Source organism: Lissotriton helveticus, chromosome 9, assembly GCF_964261635.1.
Source record: "Lissotriton helveticus chromosome 9, aLisHel1.1, whole genome shotgun sequence".
Lineage (NCBI taxonomy): Eukaryota > Metazoa > Chordata > Amphibia > Caudata > Salamandridae > Lissotriton > Lissotriton helveticus.
Genome location: NC_136070.1, coordinates 357,284,944 through 357,308,356, shown reverse-complemented (window position 1 = coordinate 357,308,356; position 23,413 = coordinate 357,284,944). Strand labels below are relative to the sequence as shown.

The 23,413-nt window shown below is 43.4% G+C and overlaps 1 protein-coding gene across 4 annotated transcripts in view; it reads right to left on the bottom strand.

Annotated features, from left to right (window-relative positions):
• PPP4R4 (protein phosphatase 4 regulatory subunit 4) overlaps positions 1-23,413 on the bottom strand; it is a 1,921,930-nt gene that overhangs the window by 1,303,766 nt on the left and 594,751 nt on the right. For all 4 annotated transcript variants that reach the window (XR_013600947.1, XM_078660096.1, XM_078660097.1 and 1 more), the window contains exon 8: positions 8,233-8,354. Coding sequence is in view for 3 of the 4 variants with exons in the window: in XM_078660096.1 (XP_078516222.1) it covers positions 8,233-8,354 (122 nt within the window). In the remaining variant the exon portion in view is untranslated. The remainder of the gene's footprint in view (positions 1-8,232; positions 8,355-23,413) is intronic.

The following is a 23,413-nucleotide window of genomic DNA, read 5'->3' as shown; positions in this document are numbered from 1 at the left end:
GTGACATTATTTTTCACCTTCACAGTATGCACAGCCATAGTAGTTCCCTTCAGTGCCAGGACTACTGGCCTATCATTAGAATTTTCTTTATTTTCTTTATTTTGTTATTTATTTTTAGTTCCCTACACTTTAACACTTTCCTTTGGTGGTCCCCACCAGCCCCCAACCATGTTACTCAGCCGTTCTTGTACCTCATATGTATGCATATTTGATTATTTTGGGACAAAAATAATCTAAAATGGTTACCTATGTCACTTTCATTAAAAAAAAAAAAAGCCCTCACAAATGGTGTGCTCGGGAGTAGGAGACCGTCTTTCAATGTTTTTGTAAAACCTTATAACAAAAATATTTTGAGTAGGCTGCCAATGCAATGCACCATACTTTAATGGTTTTGTAATAAAGTTATATAAAAATCATTCACAAACAAAACAAACTTTGGCAAATCAAAAGGTTGACCAACAGGCTTTGTTAATGCTTGTTTAATTTGAAAATAGTGGCCATATAGGCTCTTGCCTTAAATAGGTTTGAAAATGTCTTGATCTAGCCAGTCAATATGGTTGAAGGTGGTAGTCTTAAAAATCAATTTGCATCTGTTTGCAGCAACCTTCAAATCCCATTTTATGCTTCATTAGTACAGAAAACTAACAGCCAGAGACCAGAGATCAATGATGGCAGATGCCAGTTAAGATCCCCCCTCTCCTCTCTACATCTCTCAGTTTATACCTGCTGAGTGACAGGTCTGTCACAGGCCTGCGGGTCCTGGCAGTGCTGCCGGCCAAGTCGGGTTCTTTGCTGCTGGCTCTTGCATTGGGTGGCCGCAGTTGAGTGGAGCAGATGGCCTGGATTGGGGGATGCCTGGTCGGTCTGGACGGAGTGTCGGTCAGTGTGGGAGTAGTGCTCCTTGTTGAGTCTTTTTTTGGCTCCCGGCTAGAAGAAAAGCTGCAATACTCTATGGCTGCCTCTGAAGGAAGCAAAACCAAAGGGATGATGGATGGAGTGTTGAAAATTGCAAGCACTTGCCCCCAGTCAACTGATATGGGTTTAATCAATCATCATTCTTTAGCTCACTCCGACACCCCAGTTCAGACATGGCCATATGCAAATCAGTCTGACCCTGTGCCGCATGGGAACAGTCCAGCCCAAACTGCCAAGCAATGTCTTCCCTGGACCAGAGACAAGCATCCTGGGACCGGTTTCTGGCTAATCAGCCATCATCAGCCAGGCTAGCTTGTATCCAGTGGCAAAGTGAGCAAGGGACCCACGTCTAGACATACCCTGCCAGCTTAGGGCGAACAAAGCAAAACCAAAGGGGATGATGGGCGGAGTGTTGAACATTGCAAGCATTCACCCCCAGTCAACTGATCTGGGTTTAATCTATCATCATGCTTTAGCTCACTCACGAGACCAGTTCAGACATGGCCATATGCAAATCAGTCTGACCCTGTGCCTCATGGGAACAGTCCAGGCCGAACTGCCAAGCCATGTCTTCCCTGGACCGGAAACAAGCATCCTGGGACCGGTTCTGGCTAATCAGCCATCATCAGACATGGCTTGGCAGATCGGGCTGGACTGTTTACAAGCAAATGCTTTACAAGCAATAAACATATCATTCTATATCCTAAAGTGAATCAGCAGCACCAGGGGGTAGGTCGTCTCTATTATTTCTTATGGCCATTGGTTTTGCAGTTAGCCACTGCCGCTTAGCATCAAAGATCAAAGAAATGCTAAAAAAAATACTTCTGAAGTATTCAGGATTTCGATCCCCCACCACTGTGATGTTCAAAACATCTAACTCTATCGAGGATACTATGTTAGAATAGAAAAATATTTCTTGGCTTTGCCTGGCTTATTAGAACCAATCTAAGCACTTATTCCTGGCTGATATATTTCACAGCATTACATAAAACATCATACATCCTCTCTATTTGACCCCAAACCTTCCTCCACTATGTCAATACATTAGTACTAAGCTGACAGAGAGACTGAGGCCTGGGATGAAAAATAAGAACAAGGATAACATACATTAAAGCCCCTAGCCTTGTGGTGATGTATGTGTTTTGCGAGTGATTACACATGGGCAGAGATTGCATAGGGTTTTAGTCTCTCAGCGTGAAGCCTCAAGTGTGTTTGTAAGGAGAAGAGCTCATTTGTTTTGGGGTCAGAGGGTTAAGAAAGGGTGAGTTCCAGACCTGATGAGATCTTCTTTTCAAGTTATTTGGTGACCTCCCTCATTGGGAAAATGGTGCATTCCACCACGAGTCTAAAACATATCATACGCCCATTATCACACCTCATACCACACTATTGTTACATAACACTCATGCATGTAGAATGTCTAAATTACTTACAGTAAGTTAGAGTCCAATATTCCTCTTTCCAGTCATCACTATGCAAAGGCAGGTCTGTTTTCACACACAGGCAATTCTTTCATCAACCCCCAAATTTCAAAGAAACCCCTCTCAGGCAAATATATCCAGATCACCTACCCAGGATACATCATGCATTGTACCCAAGAACTACCCTCCACACTCGGCCAGGCAATATTGTAACTGGGAGGAGGGGAACCTATGGCTGGACCAGGGAACTTCAGTCATTATCTCATTATGCTATTGCTCAATCCAGTCATTACTATGTGGAGAATATTCAAGCAAAACACAATTTAGCAGAGCCAAACCCTTCAAAAAAAAAAAGCAAAACATGTTCATGTCCAAATAAACTTGCACCAAGGTGAATGCTTTTAAAGATACTTTAGGTATATAATTTCATAGCAGAAAGAATCTAAGAACCAAAACAAGAATTGCCAGATCTTCCCACTTGCACACTACATTATATAAAAGTAGGTGGATATACCCAGGTTGCTGATCAGCATATCTCAATCGAATATGCTCCTTGAGTCTCCACCTATGAAGCTGACATCACATGAAGCAATCTTCCCTACATACTTCATGGTCAGGAAACTTTCTGAATCTTATAAGCTTATGAAATTCAAGAGCTTACACAATGGATGAGAGTAGCTAGGGCTTACAAGCTTTCTTTGCAGTATCAAAATTCACAAGACTATTCTGAAACTTGCAAAAATCCTTTACTTTATCCAAATAGGTCAACACTGATCTTCTACCAAGAGAAAAGAATGCAGAATAACTGATTTAGGAATAACGTTCTCATAACAAAACTCAAAGGGCACTACCTATTGTTGAAGATGAAAGTTGAACTTACTTTGGGGATAAATTATGTTTCTAGCGACATAATAAACTTGGCAGGGAATGTTCTCAAGTACTAAAGACAAGTGATCCCAGCTATCCCAACTTCATGACATTAGTGTAGCCACCAAAACTAACACATGGAGAGTCAAAAACACAAGGTAATCTAAATACAAGAGTCACCTTCAAAGACTTCAAGAACCAACAACAGATCTAAAAAGTGTTGCTTTTCAGTACTTCTAGAAACAACAACAGATTCCAACTTGAAATTCAGTGTCTTCTAGAAAGATGAGACATAGAAAACTTATTTAAGTGATAGACAACAAAATTCCGAAAATTTTGTACACCACTCCATTGCTTTTGCATTCCTCGAAAGCCCAAGAGTATTCTCCTCCTGAAGGAAAAATAAGATATCCATGCTATCACCAAAGAGAGTGTCAGTCCCCTTAAGAGCACATCATTGTGTGACGCCTCATGCCCTGAGAAAGATTTTGACTCACAAGCCCTTTTGATCCCTGAATGGTGACAGCTAACTCTGAATAATCCCCTCTTCTGCAAGCCAAACCTTTCAATTTCCAAGCCAATAGCTGAAGGAGACCTAGAGCATCCTGCAATAGGGTAAGGTATTTCAGAGGGAAGGGGACTACTAAAACACCTGCTCTGGAATAACCATCATTTCACAAAGGAGAGGAAACCAAGAGAAGGGGACTATGATGGAATAACCACTATCACTATGACATTCTCTCTCTTGAAGTGTGACAATATTGAACGAGTTACCTACCTTCGGTAACGATGTATCTGGTAGAGACACAGTCTAGCAGCAGATTCCTTTACTTAGAATATCCCCCAGGTGTCAGACTGGATCCGGAAAACGTTTTCTCCAGCAGTACCTCTGCGTGCTGATGTCAGTTTTTCTAGAGAAACCTTTTCACACCACAACGCAGAGCCACAACAAACTGCGAGGGTACAGGAATGGTGTGTCAACAATGAGCAAAAACCTTTGAAACAACAATGATAAGAAATCTTAGAATGAGAAACAACACCATGTTGAAAGAGAAATCAAGACATGTAGGGACTGAAGTGGGCAAACAGAGCATTCGCCCCAGCAAAAGTCCCATCAAAACGAAGATTTATGCCCACCAAAGAGGCAACAGCAGTGGAAAGGAATGGCATGACAAATGAAGGACAGCTTGCAACCACACTATGGAACTGTATGAAAAACAGTCTGTAACCACAGGATGAAACTGTAAAAGACCACAAGACTGGAACAACCAGACTCACAGCAAGAGACCAGAAGTGAACAACCACATAGAATGTTCACCGCACCCCCCATAGTGATCTATGAACTGGAGCATAGTCAAAAAGAATCTCAACCCAATCGACTAGCATAGACAAGGAGACCCCAAAGAAAGGGGAAGAAACAGACGAGGGCGGAGGGAGGGCAGGAAAACATGAGAACCACCACGCTGGAGGAACCCAGGTGGAGCAGCATTGAAAAGCCCAGAACCTAGCCACCCAAAAACGAGAATGGGTGGAGGGCCAATGTGCCCAAAACAGAATGACACATCCTGCCCCAGAGGCAGGGGATGAGAGCACCCCTCAGGAAGACCAAGGCCACCTGTAAGGAAGCAAGGAGGTAGATTCCCACCTGGAAAGGTCTTTGCAGAGAGGGGAGGATGGGTGTGCATTAAGGAATCTGCGGCTAGACTGTGTCTCTACCAGATACATAGTTACCAAAGGTAAGTAACTTGTACATCTGATAGAAACATCTAGCCGCAGATTCCTTAACTTAGAATAGATACCAAAGCCATACCCTAGTGGAGGACAGTCTGCAATGGAAACCCACCACGTTCCAAGAGAACTTATCCATCAATAACATTGACTAAGCACGGTGGGAACAGCAGTGCCATGAAGCTGACACCAGACCAATGAAGCTCTGTAAGGGAGCATGAACAAGGGGAGGCAAAGGCACCACAATCCGTCAGAGGACGGTACGAGACCTCGCTCATCCAGACAGGGACGAAAGGAGACACAGACCAGAAAGGGCAGTGCAGAATTGAAGAAAGTTTGGAAACTTCTGCAAAAAGACAGTAAACTGAGCACCAGATCCCATGAATCCGTCAGAGACAGAGTCCCAGAAACAGAGACAAGATAGTATGCCATCGTCAGAGCATACCCACTGAACATACACTACAGAGGATGCCAAAAAGTGAAATGTGAGAGGACAGATGTCACCATGCAGAGATATACAGATTCATGACTACCAGGAGACACAGGTATGTGGATGTGGATGATAGGTAGGGGTGGGCGGACATCTCCGTTCCACCCAAGGAATGTGCGGAGATTTGCCCCTTCCGCCTTTCGCAAAGTAGGCGGAGAAACAAGGCAAATCTCTGCACACTCGGGGCGTAACGAAAGTTGGCCTCCCACCCGCCCGCAGTAATAAATAACATTAAAAGCCTTAAAATATGATATAAAATAAACTTTCCTTATTGGCGGCGCATCCGTCTCCATCGCGCCTTCTTCTGGGAACTGTGCATGCGCGGGAGCCTGCGCATGCACATTCCTGGCGAGGAAGAAGACTCTGCAGGAGCCGTTGAAACTTTCCGTGCCACGAAGAGCAGCTACACAATAGCCAACAAGTACCCTACATAAGGTATGGCACATCCCTATAAAAGCAAGGGACACCTCTTTGAGCCAAGCTCTTAGACAGAGGGCTAGAAAGAAATGCAGAAACAGCTGGCCAGCTCCAACAAAAGAAGGACAAGACGGCGAAAAACCACAAAGTCCGTCTGGAGAATAACGTCTTGAACCCAGAGTCGGAGCACTAGAAAAAGCAGTGACAATACAGCAACGAAAAGCCAAAGTCCACAACAAGGACTACAAACCATGGAACTCATGGAAACTCAGACATGAGACGTTTAACTGCCGAATCAGCATGTCTGTCGAACAGGGTGACACCATCAAAGGGCAAATCCCTAAGACGCTCCTGGACGTTGGCAGGGAAACAGCCATCGGGCAGCCAGTAATGGCTGCGCAGAGCGACTGAGCTGGCCATAGCTCGACCCGCTGTATTAGTGGTGTCCATGGCCGAACAAATGGAAAATTGCATGATTTCTCATCCATCGCGTATCAACTGTTCCAGAGGGAAGGAGGCGCTCAACAGAGTCCCAAAGGGCTGAAGTAAACCGCAAGATGTATTCAGGGATCTAAGGCCCGCACTGCTGGATGCAAAGACATGGCAGCCACACAACTCCAACCATCATGACTCCCAAGTGGGAGAGAGTAACGGAGGAGGGGCAGAAGGCAGTGAGACCGAAGCCGCCTGAACCACCAGCCCTTATGCCCTAGGGTGGAGGGACCAACAAACAGGGTCTTCCGGAGCAGGGCGATGTTGATGTGCAACAGCACGATCCACCGGGTCCCCCGAAGTGGGCCTCGCCCAAGTCCCCAGAAGAGCGTAGTACAACGACTCACCAAAGGGCAACAAGGCCTGCACTTCCACAGTGCCCTGGTGGAGTGAATCCAGCAAGGGATCCGAGGGCAGAGAGACTGAGGGTGGCTGCACTCGTAAAATGTCCGTAGCCCTGCCGACTGCCCTCGCAAAAGCTGCACTAAACTTGTTCAGCAGCAATGATTTAATGCTATTGAGGTATCCCACAGGGAGCTTGTTTCAGACCTAGTGTCAAATCGGTGTCCTGTCCCTTTGGTGATTTGGATCCTTCTCTCTTTTTTAGAGGCTCTCCCAAGCACCACATACAGTTCGCGTGTGGATCCATCGCCGACATCTGCCGCGTACAGGATTCACACGCTTTGAAGCCTGAAGGCATCACACACTGTTCCCAGACGCCAAAAGGCACAGAGAAAGCCTGAAAAACAAAAACAGGCCAGAGTTAACCACTTCTCTGTATCTGCGTTGGGATGTGGAAAAGAAGAAAACTGACGTCAGCACGCCGGGGGGTGGGGGGAGTCTTATATGGCTCCATTGACGACAACATCAAAACACCACCCCTCGGCGTGCAGGTTTTCCAGGTCCAGTCTGGGGGATATTCTAAGTTAAGGAATCTGCGGCTAGATGTCTCTATCAGATCTTGAGATTAGGGCAATGGGCTAAAGGCATACAGAAGCCCATGATGCTAGGGGCAAGAAAGAGCATTCACTCTTCAAACCCCCACAGTTTGATATCTAACAGAAAATGTGAAGAGTTAAAGTCTTCTCCTGCATCACAAACAGGTTCATAACTGTAAACTCACTTACTATACATAAGAATATGGCTGGGGAACAGAAGTCTTCCCATGTCCTTCAAATTCGGCACAACATCCTTGCAGTGTGTTACAGAATTTCAAGGCTCAGCCGCTATATAAAAAAACTCTGTTTCTCAAAAATAAAATTGAACAAAAGGTACAGACCATCTCAGACTTCAACCAAAGTGCTGCACAGACTGAAAGAGAAAAATGCAAAAATGCTTAATTCTCTGTACCGCATCCGCTGCCAGCCCAGATGACAAAAAAATAGGAAGTCTTCTGGTAGGTGATTCGGATATACTTGCCTGTGAGAGGCTTTTTCAGTATTTAGAAAGGGATTTGCCAAAGATGTGTGTCTATGAAGGCACATTGTAACGACTGAAACGACGACTGGTACGATGAGGTATTTATTTATTTATTTATTTATTTATTTATTTATTTATTGAGGTTTTGTATAGCGCTAGCTGGACCCGAAGGTATCAGAGCGCTTCACAGCATGTACAAATTGTGAGCAAACAAGTTCTGAACGGAAAACGAGAGAAGCAGCAACACTTTTGCAAGTTCATCAGCAAGTGATTTGTAGATCCTGTGCATGTTAATTGTTTGGGTATTTCCTGTCAAATAACGTTTACGGTTTTACAATGCCATAGTTAAGCACGCTACTAAACAGCTCATGAGGGTGGATTGTGCTATGTAAAAATGACTAGCATTAATAAAGATATTGTTGTACAATACAATGTCATAATCTCAGAGTAAAAAATGTGTATTACAAAAAATTGAAAACTCACCATGGTCCAGCATAATAAGTAGGTTAACCATGGTCTCAAACGCTGCCAGCCGTACACTACTGCTTTCATCTCTGGCTAACTCCACTAACTCAGGAAGTACCACAGTTTTTGTTAGTTCTTTCCTGCACAAAATAGTTAGGCAAAGCAACATGAAATATATTTTTTTAACAATTATCACGACCAAATGCACATTTAAAACAAAGCAATGAATGTTCCAACGGCGTCAATAGTGGAAGAGTATGGGCATTCCAATCTCCCCATAAAAGGCACAACACAATGGATAAGCACATGTATAGCATTGTAAGCAATGAACTCAATGGATATGCAAGGTATTTGCAGGACAATCCACACTTTTTCCTAGGTTTTCTGAAAATAAAAATAGCAGGCAAAATATTTTCATACACTTTCACATTCAAATACCCTTTTATCCTTAATCTAAGTATTAGTGTTGGAACACATAGAGAGTTTGGAAAGATCTACTTTGAGGTATGGAATGTGACTCTGAAGGGTATCCTAAAATGTTCTAGAGCTACAGTGGACATGTATTGTTGTTTGCAGTACTAAAACAGCACTCACGCTAGAGCATGAAATCAAGTTCAACATAACAAAAGTGCATTGTTGTGATGTTTTCTCGATGGTGTTCTCATGTTTTTTGTGTTGTGCTAGTGTGCTGTACTGTCAATGTGTGGTTGAGTTGCAGTGTCAGTTTGCGGTTTATGCTGCTGTCTTGTGCAGATGTAGTGTCATTGTGGTGCTGTGTTCTATTATAGTAATAATGTGATATGTGGTGTTGGAGTGATATTCATCATCAAGGACATGTAATTCCATTAACCAGTGGATGTGTTGTGATCTGTCACTGTCTTTCTTGCCTTTGCCAAGCTTCTAAGGATATTTTCGATCAAAGTAATTTCAACAGGCCCACAAAACTTCTCAAATGCCCCCAAAGGTGGAAAGCATATTTCCGGTCTGAAGCCTAAGTAACAATTGAAAAGAATACATCGACCAGATCCAAACAATGTAACAGTGGCCCAAGATTAAAATGCTCTAGTAGGGTAGAGGAACAAGGACGGTATCTTCTACAGAAAGTATAACAGGAGAAATGAGGAAAAGTGTAGACTATCGGGCTTTGGCATCGGTATCATAACCCAGAGATTCAAAGGGACAGAGAGGAGTAGAAAGATCAAGCTCTGCAGTCTTCAGAACAGAGGAGAAGTTCAAAGATTCCAGAATCTGATATCAACGGGAGGAAAAGCCATGGGGGGTTTGGTTCTGTTGTGACTGAGAACTGGGGAAACAGCAGCAAAGCCAGTCTCTGCATCTTGTGGAATAGTGGCAAGATCCATGTAGCCTATGTCCCCCCTGTGTAAACCGGTAAGGAGAAGTAACCCTCTGTAGTCAGTCCAAAAGCAGAGACTGTGCCGATAGAGTATTCAAGGAAAGAATAAAAAATGCCATAACCAGCAAATGTAAGGCTGCAGACAACAGAAGATGTCAGATTCTGCTGTAAATGTAAAAAGGAAGAGAAGGAAAGAAAATGTACCCTTTATGGGTATCCTTTTTAATTTAAAAAACATTAAGGGAAAAGGTAAGTTACAGGGGTGGCTCCTCTGCTATGGTGCAGGAGCGTCGCCCTACTGCTGAAACGCAGCAGGCAGAAGAAATATAAAATGGCAAAAAAGCAATTTTATTTCCATTTTATTTTTGACTGCCAATCCGCAAGTCTAGGTTGGGGCGGGGCCATGTCACGTCAGCAGCAGGGGGGAGTTATGGTAGGCACTGAAAGTACGCATGTTCTTTTGTCTGTCCATCCACGGGCTGCCATATCGACATGCGCACTTGGATATCTCCATTCTGTTCTTTGGAGATATCCCCAGTGCTCAGGGGCACAGGCTCCCACCCCCTGTTGGAGCATGAGACCAGACCGCTCTGCCCAATCCCAGCGCTGCGCTGATGCTGGAAGTAAAAGCATGAGAGCAACTTTGGGATTGCGTGGGGAGTCTTGGAGCCTGTGCTCCTGGGTATTGGAATGCAGGGAGCAGGAAAGCAGAGGAGCAGTGAGGCGCGGAGCAGAAGATCGTTGTGGCCGGCAGCAATAGGTAAGTATATTTTTTTAAATTATTATTTATTTACCCACACTGTCCCCCCAGGTCAGATTGGCATGAGCTGCCGCCGGTAAGTTACACTTCTGAGTAAGATTACACTTTATAGTAAGTTTATTACTTTCGATATTCGCAAACTCGGAGTGTAAATTTACTACAAAAGTGTTGGTTACATTTCTCCACCCACAACATAATGCAATTGGGTGGGTGACAGCCACCTATAAACCTCTCCCTAACCCTTCTTAAACCCCTCTTATTCCTCCCCAATCATGTCCTAATCCCTTCCCTTTTAGTTGCAAGTTTGCTCCTTTTTCCACCCACCCACACCTACATTTACTTACATGTGCAGAGACTCTGCAGTCAAGGCTGAGAACTCCGAAAATATAAGTATAGGAAGAACAGAGTAGTAAAGCTCAGCAAGTTTTCAGTGACATTTCGTAAAGAGTTAAAAACGTATCTTTTCCCTAGAGGACGCCTTTAATGGTCGAGGAAGCGGGGTGGGTTGACTGAGGACGTGCTCATGATGGAACCGTTACGTCATGGCGGCTCACCCATGGGAAAGCGCTGGTGCTCCCCACATGGGCAGCCCATCTACCCCACCAAACAGGGATCTCAGTGGAAGAGTTTCCAGGCTTCTAGGCTTCCTGAGAGGAAGGTAGGTTTTCCTGCCGCGGGGGTTGTTTTGTTCTTGCTGCAGGATCGCGCATTGGGTCGTGATCGTGCAGCAGGAATGCTCCCACTAGGCACCAGGGATTTTCAATTTGGAAATGGGGGCAACTCCTTGGGGAAAGGTCGCTTCCAAAGACGGTGATGTTATTTTCACTATTTCCCCTGGGGGCAGATCGGCCTGTTTTGAAAACCCCATTTGACCCAGGGATATTGTTTAAAAGTGAATGGGGGCGATCCCTTGGGCAAGGATCGCCCCCAATTATGCTTTTTTATTCTTGTGGGCGTTTGTGTGCACCTGAGGTTGATCAGCCCCTTTGCAGGCTCATCTGTATCCGGTGGGAGGGTTTGAAAACCCACTAGAACCAGGGATGATTTTTGTAAAATGAAAGCAAACCCTTGAGCAAGGGTCACTTCCTATGGAGGGTGATCTTCAATTGGCCATTTTCTGCCCCCCACCCCCCAGGGACAGATCGACCCTTTTTTGGTCTTTCTCTCCCCGGAGGGGGGAGGGGGGGGGGATGGGGAACTTCACTAGACCTAGGGATATTCATTAAGAGTTCATGGGGGTATTCTCTTGGGCAAGGATCACGCCCAATGTTTTTTTATTTGTAAACTTGTGCCCGTTTTCTGCCCCTACCGCAAGGGCAGATTGGCCCTATTTGAAGGCACATCTGCCCCCGGGGAGGGAAAAAAAACAATAGCACCAGGAATATGTATATATTTATGTTTTGGGATGGCCACTTAGGTAATGGTCGCCCCTATTGGCTCTAAGTTTTTTAATTAATTTTGGCAATTTTATGCATCCTCTGGGGAAAGGTAGATCAGCCCTATTTTGAGCCCCATCTGTCCCGAGGGGTGGGCCAGACAACCCAATAGCACCAGGGATATGTAAATATTTATGTTTGCTGGTGGCCCCTTGAGTAAGGGTTGCCCCAATGGGATAGGGATTCGGTTATTATTTACTTTTGGCTGTTTTTCTGTCCCTCTTGGTGGCAGATTGACTATTTGTGTAGTGACATATTGTGTTAAAATGTTAATTGTTTTATTTCTGGTCAATTACAATTGTAATCTTTTATTTCTCCTTTTAACTCTAGCTCAAGGCTTTTTCTCCTTTGACTGATGTTCCAGGTTGCGGTTTCGTCATTGGTGTTTGTGTGTTTGCATGTGTTTGGTAAGAAAATGTTTTCTATACTATTTATTCTTAATGAGTTTAATTTACCTGCATGAATGTGTTTTTGTAAATGGTGTAATAATATCAGTATGTTTAGCCTCTGTTTTATTGAGTGTGAAATCTTTTTGCATTTGTGCTCGATGTATATTTTGTTGTCTTGTGAGTAATTTGTTTTGTTTTTTTCTTTCTAGTGAGATATCATTGGTTTTTACTGTGTCTCAGCAGAGTAGGTGCTGTGAGTGTTGCTGTCGCTTGCAAGTGAGTTGTATAGTTTTTGAGTTTATAGATCTTTGTGATAAAGCCCCACTTGGTATAATACTTTGTTTATTACTTATTTTGCACAAAGTTGGTTGTTGTTGATTTGTTTATGAAGTCTCTTTTCTGAGTAAGGATTATGGCTAGCCGTAGGATGATTGCTCCGCAGGTTGCTGGAATGCTTTTCGAGTCTTCCTCTGAACATGATTATGAGACTGACTCTGCATCTGCGACAGAGGATGGAGTGGAAGATTCTGGCAGTGAATTTTCTGTCCAAGAGGAATCATCGAATGATGGAGCCACTTTTAGTGCAGATGAAGTGCCTGTTTTAGAGGAGGACACTGATGTGACAATAATGCAGCAAGAGGCATCTCGACTGTAGCCTGGAGCTGCAAGGCTTCCCCTTGGAAGAGCTGTCCAGTGGAATATATGACGTTACAATGTAAACAATTACAACGCATGCTTTTACAACGCAGTTTTTACTTCGCAACTACCATTACCTTGCATGATTTTACAATGCATGCCATTACAACGCATTTTTAAAAACTTCCATTATAACGCATTCCATTACAACGCATACCATTTCAACCCACAATACATTTAGGGCAACAGTAGGTAAAGTGTTGGATAGTGTAGGGGTAAATATTACTATGCCCATCTACCCCAAAACCCATACCCACCCTAAAACTAAAAATTCTCCATTACTTACCTTATAATGCGTTGTAATGGCATGCTTTGTAGTGTCATGCATTGTAATGACATGTGATGTAAAGGCAGTTGCATTGTAACAGTTGCAGTGTAAAAGAAGTGCAATTTAATGACTGGGTTGTAATGGATGTTTCACATCCAGGCATGGTGCAGCCGGCATTGGCCGACTTTACTGGTGTTCCAGGGTGTAGAGTGGATACTGAAAACTTTTTGCCTATATTTTATCTTTTGTTTATGGACGATGCATTTTTGGCAGAGATTGTTGAGCAGACTAATGTGTATGCTGAACAGTATTTGAGGGACAACAGTGCCAGAGTTGGGCTCCACTCGTGACCTACCCAGTGGAATCCCACAAATCTGGATGAGTTAAAGAGATTCTTGGGTTTAACTTTTATGATAGGCTTGTTAAGGAAGCCATCACTGTCTTCACATTAGTCTACTAGTCCCTTAATGGCAACGGCTCTATTTCCGGCACTCAAGAGTTGAGATCGGTATTTTCTTCTGCTTTGAATTCTGCATTTTGCTGATAACAGTTTAGCATTGCCACAATATCGCCCTGATTGTGACCGTCTTTTTAAGATTCTGCCTGTATTTGATCACTTTGTAGAACGATTTTCTGAAGTCTGTGCTCCAGGGAAAGAAATATCTGTGGCTGAGTCTTTAGTCTTGTTCAAGGGCGCTTGGTTTTTTGGTAGTTAATTCTTAGCAAGAGGGCACTCTATGGAATTAAGATGTATATGCAGTGTAAAAATAGGACTGAATATGTCTCTAATTTCAGGGTGTACACCAGTAGGGAATTCCAGGCTTGACTCCCCTGATTATCTGTCCACTTTCTGAGCGAGTTAGAAAATTGTCTGGGAACTTGGCAGAGGATTTTTTAACAAAGGTCACCATCTATATGTAGATAACTTCTAGTCTGGTGTGTAGTTGGTCATGGAATTGCCCAAAGTAGACACTGTTGCTTGCGGCACCATCCATTCTAACAGTAAAAGTTTCTCAATTGAACTTGTTTGTCAAAAGCTTGAGCGGGGACAGTGCAGTGCGCTGCGTAGTGAGGAACTTCTAGCTGTGAAGTTTGCAGACAGGAGAGATGCCTACATGCTGACTAGACCTTGGCAGTGAACTTCGCTCCATTTACTGAGTTTGTGGATTCTTCTGCACTCCATGCTACACAGAGCTTGCGGAGTGCAGAATACCCACCTCCGCGTAGTGCAGCAGAGGTTTTTCCGCGCTCTCGCTCACCAGCGGTAAGTTGGCAACCGCAAGCTGATGGTTGGGTATAATTTTTACTCATGCGGCAGGAGGATCAGTGCGAGCGGCAGGAAGATCAGTGCGAACAACAGTTCATGCTGCACTCCACCAATTGTGGAACTACATAGAGTTCTTTTGTCACTTTGCGGAGTTCCGCATAGCAGAACTCTGCAAAGTACACCCAGACATAATGCTGACTACCATCCATGATGAAAGTACTTCACCTGTGAATGTTTGGTGTTAGGGTGCTGAAGTGCACAAACCTGTATGCATTTTAGACTATAATAGGCACATGGGTGGTGTTGATAAAGTAGATCAGAGATTGGAACCTTGCACTGCTCTTCCTAAGGCTTACATTTGGAATAAGAAGTTGGTTATCCATCTTTTCCACTTTAATGATTTTATTGTATTTAATGATTGTTCTCCTGAGTCAAGAATGACATTTGTTCAGTTTCAGGAGTCTGTGATAGGCAGCCTTGCAGTGGAACAGGCAAGTGTTCCTAGGGTTGGAGTGGTGGAGGATGTGGCTAGATTGAAAGATAGACACTTTCCTGATCACATTCCTCCTACACCTACAAAATACTTTCTCAGTAGGAGATGAAAAGTCTGTTGGCATAGAGGTATGTAGAAGGAGACTCATATGTACTGCCCAGAGTGTCCTAACCCTTCGCTGTGCCTGCCAGGAGTGTGAAAGTGATCGGCCCTTGAATGGTATTGTCTGTGCTCGGCCCTTGGCTAGTAATGTGAATGGTTTTGTGTGTGTCACATGTATGAAAGGTGTATGGATGGCCTGTGAAGAGGTTGGTGCCTTGTTGTGGCTTTACAGCTCAAGAGCTATGAGTCACAGGTTCAGTTTTTTGTCCTTTCAATTATTAGCAGTGCATTTCATTTTTGTGAAATCTCTTGTTAATAACATTTTATATATTGAACCATCAGTCACCCTCGTGCCAATTCCAACCAGCATGTGTGTGTGCTTGAGGAATAGATGGTTGTGCAGTATAATTGTCTTAACTGTCTTTCTCTGCCAAGGTGCACATTCCCTCTAGGACAAATTTACCAACTCTAGATATTTTCATAAAATAAACACCAAGGGAAGTACATAGTGATGTCTCCCTCATGGATCCCAACTAGTTATCTTACCCACAATGTCCTGCAAACCTCAAAATGTGACTGAGTCACATTTTCCTTGCATTACTGTGCCATAGTTTTCCAAATTCAGAAAGAAACCACACATTTCCTACCACCCAGCATTTCCTCAAGTCTCAAGATAAAAATGGTACCTCACTTGTGTGGATGGGCTAAGTACCCGTGTTAGAAAGGGCCCAAAACATAACGTGAACACTTCACATTTTTCCACTCAATACGCACCCTTTTTCGCAACGTGCCTAAATGTGGATTTTGGGCCCTGACTCAGCCGGCACCTAAGGAATCCTACCTAACCCAGGCATTTCTGAAAACTAGACAGCAATGGGAGTCCAGGGAGGTCTGGCTTGCGTGGATCCCCCAATGTCTTCCTCCCCAGAATATCATGCAAACCTCAAATTTTGCTGAAAAATCAAACTTTTAACACATTTCTTGGTGGAAAAGATGTGGGATCACCAGGCTGATCTAAATTTCTGACCCCCAAGAGTTCCTCCAAGTCTCTGATAGAAACTGCACCTCACTTGTGTGGGTTGACCAAGTACCCGTGGCAGGTAAGGGCCCACAACACATTGTGGAGACATCAAAATTATCTATCACAAAACAACCTGGTTTTGCAAGGGACTCAGCCGCGTTTTTGGTCCCGGACTCGGCAACCAGCTCGGTATACCTACCTAGCCCAGACATTTCTGAAAACTATACCCACGGGGGAGTCCAGGGAGGTATGGCGTGCATGGATCCCCCTGTGTCTTCTTACGCAGAATCCCCTGCAAACCTCAAATTTAGCTAACAAAAACCAATTTTTCCTTAAGTTGCTGTGTGGGATCACCCCGTCAAACAAATGTCCTACTACCCAGCATTATCCTTGATCTCCCATTTTGTGAGGGTGCCCAATGCAGAGTTAGCCTAAAAACACAATAACGCTTAAAGCTCGCTGTGCTATCCCCTCAATCCCTATATTTTTGGCCCTTACAAGGTGCAGGCCCTTGGCCAACCCACACAAATGAGGTACCATTTTTCTCGGGAGACCGAGGGAAATGCCGGCTGGTAGGCCCTTTATGTCGGCACGTTGATACCAGACAGAAATGTGGAGAAAATGTGTTTTTTTAGTTACATTTGAGGTTTGCAGCCATACCTCCCTGGACTCCTCCAGGTGTCTAGTTTTCAGAAATGTCTGGGTTAAGTAACTTTCCCTAGATGGCCGTTGAGCCCGGGACCAAAAACGCAGATGCCCCTTTGCAAAACCAGGTTGTTTTGAGATAGTTACTTTTGAAGTCTCCACAATACATTTTGTGCCTTTTCCTGCCTTGGGGACTTGGCCCACCCTCACAAGTGAGGTACCCTTTTTTTCGGAAGACTTGGGGGAATGCTGGGTGGGTGGAAGTTTGCGGCTCCCTGCAGATTCCAGAACTATCCATCATAGAAAAATGAGGAAAATGTGTTTTTTACAAAGTCTGAGGTTTGCAAGAGATTCTGGGTGACATAACCTGGTGGGAGCCACACAAGTCACCCCATCCTGGTTTCCCCTGGAAGTCTAGTTTTCAGAAATGTACATGTTTTCTATTTTTTTTCTGAGTGTCGGCTGAACTAGGGTCCAAAATCCACAGCTAGGCACATTGCGAAAAATGGTCTGTTTTCACTGGAAAAAAGTGGTGTGCCCACGTTGCGTATTGGGATGATTCCTGTCGCGGGCACTATGCCTACCCACACAAGTGAGGTACAATTTTTATTGGGCGACTTGGGGAAATGCTGGGTGGGTGGATGTTTTCATCACAGAAATGTGAGGAAGGGGTTAAATCAAAATTTGGTTTTAAAGTTAATATAGCTGCATTGATGCCTAAACAATTTTTATTTTTTTCCTTAAAAAACAGGCATACAGAATACTGCCTCTAACAGCCTTACACATAGCAACCACACAGTTTATTAAGGGAAGCTAAGGAATCCCTCAGTGGATTTTTACATTTTTTTGAAGCATATAAGACCTATAGACTGAAGACACAGCTTCCAGTCAACTGGCTCTTTACTGGAGGAGTGAGTGTTGTTTATGAATTTAATGAAGTTTCCACTGACAGAGAATTGGTTCCTGGGATTGATCGAAAATCAAAAACAGCTCTGGCAAAAATGTTGATACAATTCCCACATTTCACCAAGCATGTTCAACCTTTCCTAAAAAAAAAAAAAAAGATGTGAGAGGGATTCTCCGCCCACAAATCTTTTTTCAGGTTATGACTCCAAACAGCGCATTTTACTATACATTTTTAAACTATACTGGCAAATGTCTTCCACGTTTATTCTAAAAAAATGTTATAGATGGTCATTCTAACCTGGAGCAATATTTCCCTGCAAGAGAGATTTGTTCTTACTTGCTCTCCATCTTTTCTCCTGCTCTCTGTGATACTCTTAAGTGTCACCTTTTCTGTTAGCGTTTTTTTATCCAGACTGATGATATTTCTCTTCTGTTCTTAGTCCTTGCGCCAACACGCCAACACGCTGAGGCTGGAGCTTGTACTCACAGGTAACTCGCACACGCACCTGCTCTCAGAATATCCCCTTACCTTCATCATGCTGATGCCCTTTGTTTAGTCTCTCCTTTTATATTACTATTTCCTTCCTCCAAACTCTGCCTCACTCTGCAGCACCCCCTCTTCTCTGCATGTTCTCTATTCTGTCATAACTCAGACTGATATACAGCCATAATACATGAAACCATCATCAAGTCACAAGTCCTTAAAACACAAAAGTGATTTATTTGCATAAACTACACACAATGACATCCAGAGACGTTTTAGGGCATGAGAAAGTGGGCTCTGGCCCAGGGCCCCAGCCTTTCAGAGAGCCCCCATACAGCCATCTTTGTTCTGCAAAGAGTCTTGTCCAAATGACCTTGAATAATTCTTAAACAGATTGTTTTAAATATCGTTTAACTTTAATTTATTTTTAATTTGAGCGATTTGTGAGTGCATTACAGATATTTTGCAGATAAATGTTGTTTATGTTCATGCAACATCCCTAAACAAAGGTTTCTTTTAGCTCAAAACAGGACCTCACATATGGGAGGGCATCATAGAGATTATTTGCAATAATATTAATTAGCTGCTGCTGTGCTACCATATTGAAAACACACATTACTATCCCTGAATATTAGATGTAAACACATTGAGAATTTGGACGAGGGTGCCTGTGCACTGTCAGTGACCTGGCCAAAGAGGGCGTGAAAGAGCTGAAAATGGATCATACATTTAAAGCTGTTCCGAAGAAGGGTCCCATGATATGTTCGGCTCAGGGCCCCCAAAATCCTTAAGATATCCCTGCAGCGACGTCATCTATACTGGTTTCATGTCAGATAACAGGCAGTTACTTACTACAGTAAAGATATGAAGTATCAGTCTCTCAAGAGAAGGCAGTTCCGTGCTAAGTCAGCCTAGATGATATAGCCAGTAAATGATGCTGATCAGAGCTCAGGTTAGGGGTGGTACCACTTGACTTCCAAATGTATCCTCTAACAGAGGTAGGCATTTTGATTTGCGTATTTAAATCAATCTGTTTAAGAAATATTCAAGGTCATTAGCGCAAGACTATTAGGACAGAACAGAGCGGGCTCTATCAGTGGGCCCCTGAAAAGACTGGGGCCCTGGGCCAGAGCCTACCTTGCCCATGCATTAAAACGTAACTGTGTCGGAACTCGCTGTAACTCTTCAATCTTCAGAAAGAACAGCATCTTGGTTAATTTCTTATGCTCCATTCCTTACCTTTCAGCTGAGGTCTCCGGGATGTGAAGTAGGCTACACTGTGGATACCAATCTTCTTTTTACCACCCCACCCCAACAAAAGCCTCTCTCAAAACCCTATTCCAACAGCTACCAAGAAAACATGGCACCAAAGATGCCTCCAATAAAAGGAATCCTGCTCCACTAATAAACATGACAAGGGTTGCACAATGACCACTCTGGGGTCGCTTGATGATAGCTAAACTATGACACTCTTTCCTGGAGATATGCAAGCCCCTGAAACCAAGGAGGACAACCAGATTCTAAATTCAAGAAAGACATGAATTTTTGTGCCAATATTTTACAAAGCCCCAATACCAGATCTAGATGACCATCTTCCAAAAGTGGAGACTCAAGTGGACCACCTAGAATTGGCAAAGGTCAAGCAATCCCATGTGTAGGACAGGTTCCCAAAGATCTTGCTATAAAAACAGCATGCACTCCAGGGAACGCTTGATGACTGTGAGAACTGCTCACACAAAAAAACCTGCATGTCAAGGCCATCAAAACAGAGAGTCCACCTGTCGATCAGGAGGAACATGTTCAAAAACTATTTCACCCGATCCTGAAGAACCGTGTTGATGCAGGAATGACACTGTACTGACACACAGGGTTTTCTCAGAGCAGAGAGGTAGTAGGCCCTAAGCCCAGATGTACAAATCATTTTCTTCTAAACTAAAAAAGTGATCTTTTGGGCTGCTCGAAACGTGGACCTCATCCAGTTTAAAGAGGAAAGTATACTAATTTTCATTAAACATGCATTCTTATACATTCAGCATACAGAAAGAACTCAATGAAGTAACAAGGCACCTTATGAACGAAGAAAACAATCATTATTATTCAACGTGAGGTACTTCTCAGTGGAGAATGGAACAACGTTCTTCACTATTGCACTGACCCTCATTTCGAAAACCCACTCTCCCAATATGTGGTGGATGATACACTTTTTTCCTACCTTAATTGATGGTCCCAATCACTAATAATGCACAGATTCTAAACTTCCCAATGAAAAGGATAGCCTTGCTAAAATGGCTTAACTCAAAAGATGCATCAATATTCTTTCCACAAAAGACCCACTTGTTGATTGTCTAGGCTAAAATCACCATTTTACCCTTTGCATTTCCATTCCATAGAGTAAATTGGGAGTTTCTGAAGGCAAACGGGGATTTGAAGAAACTGTAAATTGAAGAAGCCACCCTGAAAATGGTTTGGAAAAGGCTCATAGACACTTAGCTTATAAATTTAGGATGAAGTGAAATGTATTACCACTACATGTGATATAGGAAAGGCGTTGACTAATACTCTACATCGCGGGGCATGTGACACTGAACTGGATCAAAACTTGGCAGATATGTCCTTCAAGGAGACAAAACTGATATTCTAGAAGGAATAGCAGAACACATCCCCCCTTCTGAAGTACTGGAAGCCATCAAAAATGTAACCAACAACAAAGCCCTAGGCATTTGCGTCCTCATTCCAAATGGTGTTTAAGAACTTATTATGGTACACCCATGAACAATATTCAATAATGTTTACTCTCCGGCTCGGTGTCAGTGTCCATAATGGAATCTTAGATGACCCTAATACTTATACTTAACAAAAATCCTTAGTATTACACGTCATACTGTTAAACTGCACTTTTAAACAATGATGCAAAAATATTAACAAGAATTCTAAGTACACATTGTGAAAATATATGGTTGAAGATTATACATCCAGCTCAAACGATCATTATGCAGAATATGGATATTAACCATCTGGCCCGATTTATATGTGACATCACTGCCTGAAAACACTCCCTTCTACTGTTTTGACACGGAGAAGGTGTTTGATAGGGTTGCCTGGGTATTTCTCGATAAGACACTGTAGAAGACAACCTAGCAGTTTCCTATCAGATCATATAGCCTATCATATTTTGTACGCCCTTCCACTAAGATTAGAGTTAATAATGTTAAAACTACACTCATAACCCATTCCTGGGGCAGGAGACATATGTTCAAACTTTCCATCAATTTTCCTCTTGATAATAAAGTCACTAGTGCCGAAGATAAATTCCAGCCCGGAGATTTATGGAGTGAATCTCGGTTCATTCTCTTTCAAACTGGGTGTTGAAAAGTGGGTTGTCAGTAGTGGAAATTGTATATCTACCACTGACAATAAGGCCACTAATGCAGCCTAGGGCTCAGAATGAGTCTCAGTAAATTATTCCCATGCTTAATCCTTGGTAGCTTAGCTGCGAGCAGGCAGGCTTAATTTAAGATACAGGTATAAAAGCATTTAAAAACAGCAACTCAGTAAATAGTTAAGACACAACACATAATAAAACTTCAACACCAATTTACAGAAATAGGGAATATGTTTATCGTTAAAATTACAGCAACACCAAACAAATCCAATGTAAACCTGAGATAGGAATTTCTTAACATTTAGCACTATACAGCACATTGAAATCTATGGCACCTATTGGGACATCCGGTCGCACTAGACTGGGAAAAAGTCAAATGTTTCAGGCCACATCGATGGAGCCCTGCACGGCTACCCTTCACGGTAGGCCTCAGTCAAAGTTTTACCTACGGATTTAGAAACATTTCTGGAGCTTTTTCTGCCTGGGTACCTCAATGCTCTTCACCGGTCTAGGTTTGGTGAGGGTTCGCTGGCTTGCTTTACTGGGATTTCCCAGCCAAACTCTGGAAGTCGGACGTCCAGAGCTTTTCAGCAGGACGAGCCAGCAGGGCAGGCTGGCTTGCGGTTGAAGATCGCCAGCTTGGCTCTCGCGGTTGAGTCAGTCAACTCTAGAGTTTTTTTCCAAAGGTCTCCAAACTTCTAAAACTTGCTCCTGAAGTTCCCCTGGGGGTTGAATGTGTCCACAACACAATCCAAGGATATAACATTTCCAAGATGGCCCTTCAAAGTTTGGGACTCCAGCTCCCACAATCAATTTCGACAAACCTCCTTACAGATCCACTGGATGTACTCCTGGCTAGGGATTCTTAGTGGTGATTATCCAGGTGAGCTCTGTTAACCTGCAACTTGCAGGGAATCCACTCTTTATTCCTCTTGAAGCAAGTTAGGTCCACAGGGCTGTAGTTCCAGATTGTGCAGCAGACACAGTCAGTCAGAGAGCAGGGCCTGGTTGGTGCAAATCAAACTGTAAGCTTGGACCCTTCTTTTTCTCTTAATTTCAAGCAGCAGATCTGAGAGGCCCTGCCCCTTCCAAATACGTATTCTGTGTTCACTGGGGTCAAGCAGGAGGGCACTCCGGCACAATGAGGTACAGGGCAACACCCCAGGGCATGACCACTTCCTCCAAAATCTATCATAAGGGTCTCCCTGAAAGCACTATTCCTCCAAAATTCAATGTAGCTGAAGTCTTGGATGAGGAGCAAGAGCTAGCTAAACCAACCTCCAGTATGGCTCATTTCATAGCTCTTGTCCCTCTGACAACTGCAAATTCCTTCTTTAAACCTGCCATCTGGCTGAGTCATAGGCGATGGGGGTAGATGAACCTGGCATTTTCTGGCTGTCCTATCTTTTCTTTGAAGCTCCATGATTTACATCCCCTCCCCTCTGGGTGCCACTTATCACTTCATCGAAGCAGCCTGGCTAATCCTGTTATAACCTCTTGTCTGTACACTTTAGACTAATCCAACAAATGGCATATTGTTGGGTTTATCAATACCATTCTCCTAAGTCCTTGAATGATATTTTTCAATAATCCCCAGCGATAGATAGGCTTTAATAAATTATTGCCATGTTAACCTATGTAGCTGGGGGATCTACAATGGGGAAAATAAAATGTGCAATTTCTCCAACACTAGGGCGTAATAAACATATTTTATAAGGACTGTGCTTATAGCTACCCAACCTCCAAACCTTGGGACAACTAGGGGAGACTTGAGGGGTCCTGGATAGGTAAACATGGTGTAGATCTTCACTCCACAGTGCTCCTAGCACCAAAGTCGATTTTGAAAGGCACTTTACTACATCCATTTCTATATCCAGAGGGCATATTAAACAGCAATTATAAGGACATACACCCCGATACACCTAGGGATGACCCTCGGAGTACCTAATATGCCAAAATATTATAGAATATCAATTTTTAACTGACCCTGCCATCA